Genomic DNA, 15,831 nt, shown 5'->3' on the forward strand with positions numbered 1-15,831 from the left:
TTAATCAGTTGGAAGGCCTTAAAAGCAGGACTAAGGCTTCCAGAAGAGAGGGAGAAAATTCCACCACTGGATGATAGTTTTTGCCTGTATCCATGGAATTTCATCCTGTCCTTTCCTGACTGCCTGTGGACCACAGCTTTAGCCTGTGCCCAGTCTGCCCATGATTTTCCCTTCCTGACTCGGCTCTACTCATTTTGGACTTGCTTAGCCAGCCCCCACAATCCTATAAGCAAATTCCTTGTCATAAATTTCAGTATATGGTCCTGCTGACTCTGCTTCCCTGAACCCTGACTGATACACTTGCCATAAAGTACATCGTTTATCTCAAGACAATCGTGGAGGGCAAAGTGTTCTCATTGAGACAAACTGGTGCGTCAAGGTTCTGGCAGTTTGTGACTAGAGTCTGTTGGATATTCCTTGTAAAGAAAATTTCTTTTTATTCAAGTATACAGTTTATCTTAAAGCCCTCTCAATTCCCACATAGGTGGGAAAAAGTCTCAAACTTTTTGCTTTCTGGACCAACAACTTATAATCTTGGATAGTAGTTCACTTAGAAGGGCTAGTAACAGCTAATGTATATGGCCTCTAAAGTCTTCCCTTCACTTAAACCCAAATTCTTTGTCCAGGCTACACCACCCCATATGATCTAATCCCTATCCCCCTTCCAACCTCATCTTGTACCAGTCTCCATCTCTCTCACACTACCCCAGCAACAATAACTATTTCTGGCCCCAGAACATGTCAACCCTATTCCCAACTCAGTAGCTTTACACTTCTGGACACTCTCCTTGGAATATTCTGCCCCTAATACTTCATGAGACTGCTTTCTTATCTTTCAGGATTCAAATAAAAAATCAGAGGGACCTTCACTGATGCTCCCCTAGTCATGCTTATTACATTATTGTGCTTTAGTTTCTTCACACCTTTTATTAATATCACCATCCAAAATTATCTTTTCATACTTATTTATTATCTGTCTCTTCCCTGGGTGACAAATTCAATAAAAGGAAAGACTTCATCTGTCATTATACCTCATATACCCATAGCACCCAGAACTGCATATGGTACATGGGAGGTGTTCAAAAAATATATTTGTTGAATAAATGAACAAATGAATGAAGATACCTCCAGGAAGACGAAGGGGGAGGCTCAGTTCTCAAACTTTGGAATTCTTGCATTCCAGAGACCTGAGGGCTCTGTAATGGTGAAAGAAAGGTGGTTCTCCATGTCATATATGCATATATCCACCCACTTATCACAGCCCTTAAAAATCAACATTTAGTGTTATTGATAACCATTTACACATACTATTTCCTACCTGGGAAAATACATTTATGCATTCATTACTTGGTTCTATAGCTGGCTGCCCAACAAGGTTTGTTATAATGATATCTAAAAGGTGTTTAAAAAGTAATGAAAATGAAAGACATGGTGGTCATGAAGCTATTAAAACATTTTCACAGAAATAAAATGATTCAGTGAACTTAATAAAGCAAAGTTAATCTTTTGTCATCTGATGCTTCCCTTGTCCCCTGATTAGCAACCAACTGTAACAAACAATAGAGGCAAAAACCTCACAAAGGCGCCCTAGCAAGAAAGGACTTGATGGCCATCTAAATATAGCACTGCAATGACCAGCTGTTGTTCGTCAGTGAATATACAGTATTCTGAAAACTTTCTAATTCACATCCTCTATCCTATTCTAAGTCCTCTAGATAAGTGGTTCTCAAAATTTGATGTGCATAAGAATCACCCAGAAATCTTGTTAAAATGCAGATTCTGATTCAAAAGATCTGAGTTGGGGGCTGTGATGCTACTTTTCTGACATGATCCCAGGTGGTACCCATGCTATTATCCACTGCCCATATCGTGGCACCAAGTTTCTAATTCCTGAATCTAGACTCTAGAGCAGTATTACCAAGCTGTCATTCACTTTCAGCCATCACTGAGTAACAATCAGGTAGCAAAGCAACAAGTTGTTGGCAAGGTGTTGAGGACTGGTCAAAATGCTTTAACAGTCTTCATATAACTCATAAAAAATTGTGGTTCAGAACCTGTTGAACTTTTTTTTTTAAAGACTCATTTTTTTTTTTTTAAATTTCAGATTTTAATTTGTTTGGGCTTTACACAGGGATAAAGACTCAATTTTTTAAGAGCAGTTTCAGGTTTAAAACAAAATTGAAAAGAAGGTACAAAGATTTCCCATATATCCCCTGCCCCCACACATGCATAGCCTCTCCCTTTATCAACATCGCTAACAAGAATGGTTTATCTTTCCAAAGGATGAATCTACATTGACTTATCATAATTGCCTAAAGTACATAGTTTACCTACAGGTTCACTACTAGTGGTATACATTTGATAGGTTTGGACAAAAGAGTAATGGCATATATCCCTCACTGTAAGGTCATACAGAGTATTTTCACTGTCCCCAAAAAATCCTCTGTGCTCTTCCTATTTATCTCTTCTCCTCTTCTCTGGCAACCACTGATCTTTTTACCATAGTTTTGACTTTTCCAAAATGTCATATAGTTGGAATCATCAGTATGTCCTTTTTCAGGTTAATAGGTGAAATCATTTAAGATTCCTCCACATGCCTTTTCATGGCTTAATAGCTCATTTTTTTTCATGCTGAATAATATTCCATTATCTGGTTGTACCACAATTTATTTATACATTCCCTTATTGAAGGCCATCTTAGTTGCTTCCAAGTTTGGGCAATTATGAATAAAATTGCTTTAAACATCCATGCACAGGCTTTTGTGTGAACATAAGTTTTCAACTCCTTTGTTGAAATACCAAGAAGCATGATTGTTGGATTATATGGTAACGGTATGTTTTTTTTTGTAAGAAACTGCCAACTGTCTTCCAAAGTAGCTGTACCATTTTGCACTCCCACCAGCAATGAATGAGGGTTCCTGTTGTTCCACATCCTTACCAGCATTTGGTGTTGTCAGTGTTCTGGATTTTGGCCATTCTAATAGGTGAGCAGTGACATCTCATTGTTGTTTTACTTTACATTTCCCTGATGACATATGTGGAACATCTGTTGAACCTTTTAAAAACTGTTTTTCACATATTAATAATGTCTGTATTGTAGGATACAAATTTTGGTGTGTGTGTGACTTTCAAGATGATTTAGTGCTATCATATAAAGATAAAAATAATAGGAAGGAATTACACTTTGAAGGTATCTGTTTTATGCTCATTCTTTAGTTATCTAAAATTTCCTGGAGTGTATCACATGTAACAATCTCTCATTTCTTACTTAAAATGAATATATCTATACATGCTTTCTTTTCATATTTTAATTCTTTGTTCCAGTAAGAACTTTTCCATAAATATCAGTGATTTTCTTTCTTTATTGGTACTAGATTTAAGATTATATTCTAAAGCAAAGATACAGTATGTTAGATTTTACTAAAAGTCTACGTGCATATTTTCACCTATAGTTTAAGAACTATACAGAGAATTTTGTGTTGCAATGAAAATCACGAATTGTCATATCCACCATTTTTAAATTATTTTGCCCCTCTTTGTAAAACGCAGGTTACCAATGGAGACACAAACTCTGTCTCATTTAATTGACTTCCTCCCCTTCTTTGGAAGCACCAGTTTTGGAACCGACCTGCAGACTGGACTGGAGATTATTAACATGAACAAATTGTCAATTCTTACAGATTTGCAATTCTTCCAGTTTCCTTCAGTATCTGACTACAATACGCCAAAGTAACTTTCCCAGTTCTTCTCATGCCTGACTAAAACTGAGAACCAAAACTTGACAGCCTAAATCCCTATCTAGACCCTACACCACCTGCAGCTGTCCTTTTCTCTCAGGATCTCTAGGACCCAGAACAACTGACCTTTGTCACCAACTCACAATATATGATTCAACTGGTTTTACAGAAGCAACACCAACAGGAATCCTTGAGAGACCACTTCTGAGACCCTGCTTTGTCCCCCAGGAGGTTTATGATCATCTCTGGGTTGTTCCATGATGAGCAATGTTCCTTCCTCTTGAACAAAAATGGGGGGACTGACAATGTTGAACTTTACCTGAACCCTGTACTCCTGGAAAGAAGAAACCGTTAAGAAATTCCTCTACTCTTTTGTGTTTTGGAGACAGAAAACAGGACGACTCTGCTCTCATACTCTGAGAAAAGACCCTCTGTACCCTTCCCCAGAAGTCTAGTAAGACTCATGGATTCATGAACCTGCCTCTATAACCCTCAGGCCCGCTTCCTTCCTTTTGTTTGAGAGTTCCTCTTTAACAAATACTCTTCCCATGCAATAGCCTGCAATAAAATCGTCTCTTAAATTGTCCCATTCATTTTGTCTCTGACAGAACAACAACAACAACAAGAATGAAACAAGACACCTGAGGTACCACTAATGCAGCATTTTCTCTACACTGGAAATTTTAAAGATTTTAAAGATACAGTGTGAATGGGTTCTAGGGAATTTGTTGGCGAAACCTGACCCAGAGACACTTCTAAGTCCTCACCAGGTTTTTGAATAAGGCATATCAAAGAGGGGTTTCAAGCTGTTTGAGAACCCACAGGGAAAAACTTGGAAGCTAAAGAGACAGTACGAAAGATGTTTCAACTTGAAAGGAAAAGAAAGAGAATACAAAAGGACATTAAAAACCCAGTAGGTAAGACTAAAAAGTCACCAGGGGATTATGGAGTGTTTGAAAATTGTCCTGAGTTCCAAAGTGATAGTTTAGAATATTGAAAGTAAGTCTGGCAGAATGCCCCTCATCGTACGATTGCCAAATAACCTTCTGCACACTGTAACTGTGGGGATTGCAGGAGTGTGTGTAAAATGCAGCACAAAGATTTAAGGTAGACTATTGGAATGAAAGTGTGGAGGGGGGATATGTTGGTGATCGAGATTTTTTTTAAGTGCTCTTTTGCAATAACATTTTTTTTCAAATCCACTGACCTGAAAAGGAGATGGACAATTTTCAATGAAAGTGATAAAATTGGGTAATATTATAGTAAAATGGCTGATTTCAGAAATAAGCATAAGAATAAGCTGCCTGTGTGATTCCTTCCCATTCAGTTTTCCCTCCTTTCCCCTATGATCCTCTATTTCTTATATTCCACATATGAATGAAACCATATGTTAATTGTCTTTCTCTGACTGACTTATTTCACTTGGCATAAGACAAACCATGAGAGACTCTCAACTATAGAGAACAAATTGAGGGTTGCTGGAAGGAAAGTGGGGGGGTAAGTTGGGGTAACTGGGTGACGGGCATTAAGGAGGGCACATGATGTGATGAGCACTAGGTGTTATACGCAATTGATGAATAACTGAACTCTACATCTGAAACTAATGATGTGCTATATGTTGGCCAATTGAATTTAAAAAAAAGAATAGGCTGCCTAGAGAATATGATTTGAACACTATTTGAACAAGGGAGATGACACCTAGAAATATTAACAGGACAACTGAATAACATGGACACTTCTCATGTAGAGCCCACCTCTTACTAGCTATGTGAGACTTGGTAAGTTATTTAAACGCTTTATGTCTACGCCAGAGCTTATGCCTCAGACTCCTTTTACAGAAAATCAGGACAATAATAACTTCTATATCATACAGGTATTTAGTGGAATAATAATGGAAAAATAACAATAAAATATTATCAATAAAGAAAATGTATCAAATTCTTATTAGGTCTCAGGGCGTATGCTAAGGGCTTCACCAAAACTATTTCCCTTAATGTTCATAGCAACATTATGAGGATGCTAACTAATACGATGCCCATAGAGTCCTCACGAGAGCACTCTAGAGGGACACTGGAGAGGTGGGTTTCTCTTGCAAGTGGGTGCTCCCCTCACCATGCTCATGCAGTGCCAGTTCTCCAGCACTACACTCCTACAGCATGATTCCCCCAGCACCAAGTCCGCACGGAAGCTTTTCCAGCTCCAGACACCCACGATGCAAGCATGGCTACTCCAGAGCCCAGAACTAGCAGCCTCCCTTGTCATCTGTCTGGCACCACCTGGTCAATGGCTTTCCTGCTTACCCCAAGAGGTAAGCAGAGGTCTGCCAGCGTGACTCCTCCCTGTGAACAGCCTCCCCTGTACTCTTTTGGTGGCATTGTAGTGAGTTCGGAGAGGCAGCACCTCCCTGTGGACAGCTTCCCATGTCACCCGAGAGCAGAATTTTGGCACGTTCCACCTGTGGCAGCTCTGCCACCTCCCCATCCAGTGAGACAGGGATAAGCCCTCTCCCGTGAGGTCTGGGTATCCGCCCTCGCTGCGATGGGCATCTTCCCTGGTCTCTCTCAGGTCTGAGGGTGTAGTGGCTGTTCTTAAGATCTGATATTCCTGTGTTCTTTAGAGTTCTCTTTACTTCCTAATAGCCAACTTTCTGTAATACCCATATATTACATCTAAAATCAGAACAAGAAAATGAACTTAACAAGAACATAAACTCTGAAACATACCTATACTTGTTCTTCATTTACCACTCTGTCTTTCTTTCCTACTATTGTCAGTTTCTTGGAAAAGTATTAGCTTTTCTTGGTGTCTGGGCATTGCTAAGAAACAGGATTGCCATAGACAAAGAGACTTTTCTAAGGGAAAGCAAAATCAGCAGAGTTTTGATGACTGTGCGTTGGTGTGATATAGTGGAATCTAGAGAAATTCCATGACTATGGCCAGTATTCCCCATAAGATACTAGGGTGATGGAGACTGTGGATTGGACTGGAGAGGCAAAGTAATGTTTCCTGTAATCTTGCAGTACTTAGGAGACGATATACCAATAAAAGAAGAAGCTTAAAACAGATATTTGAAATCAGAGGTAGACTAAATCTAACTAAAGCTGTAACCAAGCACTGACCAAGCTCAATTCCCAATTGAATTAACGTGATCTGCCCTTCCTGTTCTCTGCACGATTAAGGAAAGGGTAAACTATCTCTGGGAGAAAATAACATTAATTTCAGTATCTATAGATCTTATATATGTAATTTCTGTCATACAATTAAAAAATGTACAAAAATTACAAGACTCGTAATGAAGAAGGGAAAAGTGACTGATAACCAAGAGGAGAAAATAGGCAGTAGAAGCAGACCCCAAGATCACTCAGATATTGATGTTAGCAGGCCAGAGCTTTAAAATTACTATTATAAACATATTAAAGAAAACAGAAAATTTGGATGAAATGGATAAAAACATGAATAATTTCAACTGAAAATTAAAAGCTATATAAAAAGAGGTTCAAATGGCAATCTAGAACTGAAAAAATATATATATGTGAAATCTGAAATTGGGAACTGATCACATGAGTTTAAGAGCAGACTGGCAAAGACAGGCTTAGTGAATGCAAAGGCAAGTCAATATAAAGTACCTAAAATAAAGCCCAGAGAGGAAAATAAAATGGAAAGAAGAGAAGAATGTAAGAAACGTTTACGATAAAAAGAATGTCTAATACATGCAGATTTGCAATCCCAAAAGGACAGGAAAGTGAGAATTGGAAAGAAACAATATTCAAAAAGATAATGGCTGAGAATTGTTCAAAATTGAAAAAAGATTTGGTTGAGAATTCCTATCAACCCCAAGCAATGTAAATACTGAGAAATGTGTATTTCTATCCATCATGATAAAACTGCTCAAAACTAAGGATAAAGAGAAAAATCTTTAAAGGAGCCAGATTAAAAAAGAAGAAACTACATTCAAAGAAGCCACAACAATATTAAGATCTGAATTTTAAACAGGAATTATGGGTGCAAGGAAACAATGGGACACTATCTTTAAAAAGCTGAAAGAACGAAAAAAAAACCAACACTGCTGTTTAGGGTTTTAAACCCAGTGACAATATCCTTCCAAAGCCAAAATGAAATAAGTGCATTTTTCAGACACATAAAAGCTGGGGAAATTACTCACCAGCCAATCCACATTATAAGAAATACTGCAGGACATTCTTCAGACCGAAGAAAAATAATCCTGGTAGAAGCCTACTATTACAAGAAGAAATAAAGGGCACAGAAAAGAGTACTGAAAACTCTGGAGCAATCACTAAAAGAATAATACAAAGAAATATAAAAACAGAAGAATTAATAGAAGGATGAAATGGAATTATTCAAAATACTTGACTGAAACATTCCAATGGGTCCTCGTTTCTGATAAAATAAATGCCAAGGTCTTTAGCATAGTACCCCAGGTGCTCCATGATCTGTCCCCCATTTACCTGCCTAGTCTGAATTCTCGTCATGCCCCTTCTAGAACCTAGCCACTTGGAACTACAAATAGCTCCCTTAGCACTTGTTACTTGTACCACCTAACATTTGCATAAGTTACTCCTTTGCCAGAAATATCATCCCCCTTTTTTTCTTACCTAATAGCAACTTGATTTTTAGTATCTAGCTTGACCTCATCAGGTTTCTCCCCAAAAACCATCTATGAATCTCCATGTGGTCCCATGATAGCTAGTGCATTTCTCTATCATAGCCCTTGGTGTAAAACGTAATTATTCATTTCCTTACCTATTTTGCCAACTAGTCTTCAAGATCTTTGAAGGCTGGGCCTCTCCACGTTAACTCTTTGTCTCCAGCCTCCAGCACAGGGGCCAGCCTGTGCACCGAGGCATTCCGTATCTACCTCAGAAAAGGCCAGACACCTAAGTGAGCAAACATTATTGCAGTATCTGCTAGTTGAAGACTCTAGGATATTATACAAAGCCTGTTACAGTCCTCTGCCATCCTCAAGACCTTTACTTCTAAAAAGCAAACCAGTATCTCAAACTCAACACATTCTAAACTCTACTCATGTGTGTCAGACTCACTTACCTAAAGTCTCCCAGTGTAGCCAACTTGGAATGATGTGGACGTCTGCCCTACTTCATCCCCAATGTGCCTTTCCTTACACTGTTTCCTTGATCTTGATGTCTCTTCCTCCTCCTTCGTCCTGTGGACTCTTGCCCTTCCTAAGTGTGTGACCACCACTCTGCATTGCTTCCTATGCCCCAGCCACAGTTCATCTGGCTTCTCCCTTGGTGCGTCCATGGAACATGGTGTCACATGTCATGCATTCCATTGTCCTCAAAGTCTGCATCTATCTCTCCCTTATATTGGTGGAACTTTAAAAAAAAGAACTATTTTCACTTGCAGAGAAGGCAGGTAAGTGGAAATACTGAAAAGAGAGCAAAGGATGAAAAGCTGAAGAAGAAAATAAAAAAAGAAAAAGGAGAGAAAAACGTATTTTAAAAAAAAACTGTGAAAATTACAGGAAAAAATTATATTGTAAAATCCAGGAGAAAAAAATTTCTTTGAAAATGTGTTAGCGTATTTTAGGTATGTCCATCCAGCCATCTACCCCCCAGCTCCCCCCACGCACGACCACCTACCCATGAGGAAGAGTTCTCCTGCTGCAGACTGTACAAGGCTGCTCACAGGAGCTTGCACCTCTGAGGAGAGGCGTTTGCTGCCCACACTGCTGACCTCTCCCACTTTCTTGCTCCCCAGCGTTTGGGTACTCCCTGTCTTCTATTTCTCTTCCCTCAGTTCTGATCGCTCCATCTTGGTTTCCTCCCCTGTGTGTGTTCTATGTCCCTACTGTCTTTTTTTTTAACATTTTATTTATTTATTTGAGACAGAAAGAGAGAGAGAGAAAGGGGTGGGGAGGGGCAGAGGGAGAGAGAGAAGCAGACTCCCCGCTGAGCATGGAGCCCGACACAGGGCTCGATCCCAGGACCCCAAGATTGTAACCTGAGCTGAAGGCAGGCGCTTACCCGACTGAGTCACCCAGGCGTCCCTATGTCTCTACTGTCTTTACACTTTGTCCTGGCTAAGTGGATCATTTTTTTACTGTCTGTTTCCTAGATTCTCTTCTGTCTGTGACTCAGGAGCATAAGACAAGTACTTCCCATTTTTATTCTTAAAAGATGAATCATCCTGGGGAAAAAAAATACCAGGATGATAGACTGAAAGCCGTGTCAGATGCACAAATGGTTATGTAGAGCCCCGGAATTTATGGACTCATGGTTTTAAAAGAAATGAGCAGAAACCATTAGATGACCCTCATGAGACCAAATAAATGATTATAAGTTTAGAAAGAAAAACTCTTGAGTAAGGGCAAAAGGAAGCTGATAATAATTAGACTGGAAACTACGGCAATGAGGAATGACAGCTGTACCTTGCTCACAAGTGGAATTTAAAAAAAAAAAAAAAGTTGACCAGCTGTTCTCCTTTCCCACAGGGAACCAGGCAAGACGTGAGGCTGCAACTTCCTGCAGCGTGGACACAGAGAAAGGCCTCCCTCCTGCAAGGGTTATTATTTCTCAAGCATGATGTTGAACCCTCATCTCAGAGGATCTAAAAAGTTTAAAAACCACAGATCTCAGATGGTTCGAGTGCAGTTCTGATCTTTTGACTGTGACAAGTTGGAAATATGCACTTTTCATTAATTATTTTAAATGAGCTCCCTGCAGTGTCCATATGCTCTCCGAGTGCCTCACTGAGAGTCAGGCTGGGCTTCCTGCACTCCCGTAGGGCCCCACCACGTGGGTAGGATTTCTGTACAGACACTGTTCTTCAAACTCTTAGCAGCTTGGAAGCCTATAACCGTCTGAAAAAGAGAGCATTCTTTTGCACACCTTGTTTCTGAATCTTCAGAGATCATTCACTTCTGTTTTTCTAAGCTAAGCTTTCTTGTCCTTTCATTATCTAAGCCTAGCACTGCAGCTGGGAGTCTCTGATACAATGCACATGAAGTAGCCTCTATAGTGTTCCAACCGAAAAGAACAAAAACCAGTTTGTCAGAGACTCTGCTCTCAAGCAGTCTTAGGATAGCTCTGTCTCTGGCATCAGTTTTGCAAATGAAGATTATTTGGGGGAAGGGGTTCTCATCCATGGCAGGCTCATAATATATATTCATGGCATTCTGACTTCAGAAAAGTGACAAAATAAAAATATTCTTATAATGTATTCCAGCCTGTTGGCTGCCCTTTTTGAGAGCACGGATCAGCAGCTGAGCTATAAATCTTAACAGTCAAACCACGCTTCCTTTCACGGCAGCCTACAAGGCAAACATGTTACTTCCATGCTCTCCGATGTTGGGTTTTTTTTTTTTTTTTTTTTTTTTTTTTTTTTTTTTTTTTTGAGCGTTTGAGTGTAATGGGGAGAGAAGGCTGAAGGGGATGGAGGCTGAGGACTTACTTTCAGAGAGCGATGGAAGCTCTGGAATTTGGGAACATTCCTCCTCTGGCTCTTCCCTGAAGTACTTCTCCGGGTCTAGAAGAAAGGCTGGTTTCTCCACTTCGGGAAGGTCTTTCAGGGCTCCGATGCTTAACGACCTAAATGCACCTTCGAAACAGTAGGTTTTAGGAGACGCTAGGAAAAACGTACAGTGTCATTAATTCCTCGGAAGGAGCTAGCACATTTCCAAGTTCACTTTTTAAAATTTAACCTTCCTGTTCCTCAGCTGCTACAGCTGCAGTGATCAGCAAACCCTATAAACACAGCTGTTCCTGATAAATCCACGGCCCTTTGATTCAAGGGGACCAAAAGGAACTCAAGGCTCCCCTTTCATTTATTTTTTATTTTGTATTCTTTTGCTACTTTCCCTTGAAAATGTGGATTCTGCAGTTTTGGAAAAGCTCCAGTTTCTCTTTTATCTACCAGGAAATGGAATCTTTCGTAAGATGGAATCTTGTTTTTAGCATTTCACCATGTATCTGAAATTTTGAATTTGCAGGTACTTTTTAATTTCGCTAACATGTAAACCAGAGCTGTGCTATCTTACTGCAGATGCCCACAATGAGATGATGGAAAGGAAAGCTGCTTTGTTTGATAAGGACACGGAATACTCGCGAGGTTCAGTGGGGTGGGGTCCGGAGCCCACGACCAAGGAAGAATTCTTGAGGCGTCTTTGGTGCAAAATTGGTGGTTTATTAAAGCGCGGGGACAGGACCTGTGAGCAGAAAGCGCTGCTGCCCCGGGCTGTGAGGGGCGGCTGATTATATACCAGGGGGTTGGGGGAGGTAAGGAAAAAGAGAGGTTGAGAAAATACTTTCATATGTTAAAGAAGATTCACAAGATACCGGAGGCCTTGCCATTATCAAGTTCAGGCTGTTTTCCCCTCTAGCAAGGCATTAACATGAAGATAGTTGGGAACTTCCTGGAGCCTGCAGATTACAAGGACATTTAATTGTATCTACATTCTCTTCTGGAAGCTAGGTTATTAGTAGAAATCCTTCTGTTCTTGTAAACTGCTAAGACATTTGTAAACTGAGGGAGACTCAAGTCTTGTAGGATTGTGGTGTCTATAGGTTAACTGTTTCTTTGTCCTTTAGGGCAGCCAGGAGTGCCTGAGGAATGTCACATACATCCCATGGGGGGGGGTTGCAGGGCGTCAGTTTCTGCTTTGTCCTCAGCTTGCCTTCTGTTCCCTCATCATTGTTCATGCACTTAAAAGCGAAGTCTTGGACGATAGACGACGGGAAAAAATTTTCTTTTTGCTTCATGGGATAAATGGAGAAAGCTTCACTCAAGATGTGATTTTATGTTTGTTTGATTTGTTAGCGCTGCAAAGGTAGAACTGTGCTTTTGTCATCGTGGCGGCTCAGTATCTAAGAAAAGGGAACCAGTACATATTCAGCACTCGCTATGGGCCGAGTCCTGAGCTGTCGGTGGCTCCCAAATGTAACCAGGCCCTGCAAGCACCTGGAGGGCTTGTTAAAGCACAAGCTGCTATACATCCCTCCCATTTCTGATTTCGTAGGCTAGGGATCCGGCCCCAGAATGTACATTTCTAAGCTCCAGGTGATGTTCATGCTGCCGGCCATGGGACATACTTTAAGAATCAACGTGTTATGTCAAACCAAACGAGAAATCATTATGCCCATCTGCCAGATGAAGAAACTGAGGCTCAAGATACTTTAATAACTTGCCTGAATTTACCTATCTAGTAAATAGCAGATCTTGAACTTAAGCTCAAGTATGTTTCACTCCAAAGGTCGTGCTCCAAGGTATAATAGTAATAATAATAACAACAACATTAGTAATTAGTAATTATCTCAAGTTTCTATAATATGCCAGGCACTGTTACAAGTACTTTACACATATCATCTCATGTAATCCTGACAAAAAGCCTATGGAGTAGATTAGTTTATAAATGTGCATTGAATATTAAATAATGATGTACATTTTGGCAGCAAAATTTCAGTAGAAATTCTAAAAGTAATGTATCTGCTCTATGAAACTACAGCTACCCCTTGGACATAAGTTTAAACAAGATTGGCAGTGAGTGAAATATTTTCATATGATGGAGTTTTGGAAATTATTCTCACTATACTTCTGTTTTTTAAGATTTATTTATTTGAGAGAGAGAGAGAGAGTGTGTGTGTGTGTGTGTGTGTGTGTGTGTGTAGGAGTAGAGGGAGAGAATCCTCAAGCAGACTCCCCAGTGAGCCTGACTCAGGGCTGGATCTCATGACCCTGAGATCGTGACCTGAGCTGAAACCAAGAGTCAAATGCTTAACCAACGGAGCCACCCAGGTGCCCCTCCTGCTACACTTCTAAACAATACCCTTCAGTATGATAACAATTCTTTTATTTCAATTACTTTTTTTTATAATTCTTTTTCTGGTTAGCCCAAACTAAACTCATATTGGGCATCCTTAGAGCAAAGATAGTTTTTATTCATTTTCATCTCTTATATACTTACGGGAGAGAATTGACGTTCTGCGGCAACCCTATTTTGGAAACTATAATGAGCGCTTTATGTGTGTTTTCTGGCTTAGATCTTCTACTCCTGCCATTCATATCCTGTGCAGTCTTGGACAGATCATTGATGTCTCTGAGCCTCACTTTCCTCCTTTGTTAAATAGAGATCACAGGATCTTACCTTCACATTTATTAAGGAATACCAGCATTCCTGGCACACAGAGTACCTTTTTATCATATTCATACCAATCTATAAAATAATAACACTATAAAAATATGTCAAGAGTGATTACTTACTGGATGATTTTTCTATACCTTCACCACTGTAAAGGTTACTTGTTTTTTTCTTAAAGATATTTCTTTCCTTATATTTTATACCTAAATTTATGACTTCTGATGGTCTGACACTGGAAGAAAATAATACATGACAAAATAAAATATCAGCCACAAAGGACAAATCAGCACTTTCAGGCTTTAAATACATATCTTACTTTGACAAAAACAAACAAACAAACAAACAAACAAACCCAACCAGACAAATAAAAAGACCCTCTATATCGTGGGCCCAAGTGATGACATTTGTTTATACTAATCAAGCCATATCTTTGAATAAAATGGCTGTTAGCCAGGTGATTATATAAAAGGGTAAGAGCCAGAGAGGCCAAGAGGCTAGTTAAGCAAAGATTCCCATAGCAACCAGAAGGTCAGAGAAAAAATTATGCAGAAGAAAATTTCACAGAAGCACATGCCATTCTTGCCCTGTGTATAAATTATATGGGCTAACCGGTGGTACATGGCAAAACCTTATCCAGTATGAGGCCTGGATCTTCACTTACGGTATCCAAAATGCAAAAAAAAAGTTCAATATTTTTGAGGCTTGTCATATGAATCTATAGGAAAACTTTAGATTAGCTTGAATCCATGGAAAAAATGTTTTCAATAAAACACAGGGAGTGAAATCATTATTTAGTTGTACATAATTCCTGTCAGAAAACAGGAAATGGTCTCCACCATATTTAACATTCACTGTATAGACCTCTACCTCTATGGAGACAAGCTGTGTTTCCCAAAATCGTTTTATTCTCTTGGAGGCCTCAGGTCAGAAAACACACCCATTTTTCACACAATTGCCGGGAGCCCTGGGGCCTGCCCTCTCCCTGACGCCTCCCTTCCTTGCATCTGTTAGCCCTCCTGCTGACTGCTCTCTCACCCCCTTTTATTCTCATTTCTGCTGCCTCCGGAGTAGCTGGAGAACCTGGAGAGGTTTCCTATACTCTTCAGCCCCAATTTCCTGCTCTGCACAATGAGATTCTCACTGTGGTTTCGAAGGAGAGGAGATGGATGGCTGTTTGGCGATGTGTCTAATGAATAATGCTGTTCAATAAATGTTTCATTTCCCTCCTTCCTTTCCCTCTGCTCTATTTGGACTGTATTTCCCAAACTCAAGAGTTTAAAATATCAATACAAGTGAAATTAAGTCTATGTATCTCAAAGTTAATATTGTGTGCTATTTATATAGCTTTAAGTAGCAATTTATTGATTGCTTTTTTATACATAAATAAACTTTTCATTTTAGAGTTATTTTATATTTACAGAAAGGTTGTGAAGATAGCGTAGCACAGAGTTCTGCTCTATCCCTCACCCAGCTGTCCCTATTGTTAACATCTTACATTACCGTTTATCACAACTAAGAAGCCAGTATTGGTACATGACTATTAACTAAACTCAATATTTTATTAGGATTTTCCTAATGTCCTCTTTTCTGTCCCAAGAAATCACATTATATTTAGCTTTCTGACTCCTTAGCTTCCTCTGGTTTCTGACAGTTTCTCAGACTTTCCTGGTTTTTTATGACCTTGACAGTTTTGAGGAATACTTGTCAGATATTTTTGTAGAATGCCCTTCAATTTGGGTTTATCTGATGTTTTTCTTAGGGTTAGATGGGGGGTTACGGGTTGTTGGGAGGAAGTCAAAGGAGATGAAGTGCTATTCTCATTACATTTTATCAAGGGTACATGTTATCAACCTGCCTTATCACTGTTGATGTTAACCTTACCATTGGCCAAGGTTATGTTTGCCAAGCTTCTGCCCTGTAAAGTTACTTTTCCCTTCTTTTCCATATACTACCCTCCAGAAGCAAGTTTCCAAGCCTGTG

The 15,831-nt window shown here is 39.6% G+C and overlaps 1 protein-coding gene across 1 annotated transcript in view; it reads right to left on the reverse strand.

Moving 5' to 3' along the window:
* WDR49 (WD repeat domain 49) overlaps positions 1–15,831 on the reverse strand; it is a 124,254-nt gene that overhangs the window by 6,658 nt on the left and 101,765 nt on the right. Inside the window, exons 17-18 of the mRNA XM_026499147.4 lie at positions 13,974–14,083; positions 11,169–11,315 (exon numbers count right to left, since the gene is read on the reverse strand). Of these exons, the coding sequence (XP_026354932.2) occupies positions 11,169–11,315; positions 13,974–14,083 (257 nt within the window). The remainder of the gene's footprint in view (positions 1–11,168; positions 11,316–13,973; positions 14,084–15,831) is intronic.

Source organism: Ursus arctos, unplaced genomic scaffold (assembly GCF_023065955.2).
Source record: "Ursus arctos isolate Adak ecotype North America unplaced genomic scaffold, UrsArc2.0 scaffold_4, whole genome shotgun sequence".
NCBI lineage: Eukaryota > Metazoa > Chordata > Mammalia > Carnivora > Ursidae > Ursus > Ursus arctos.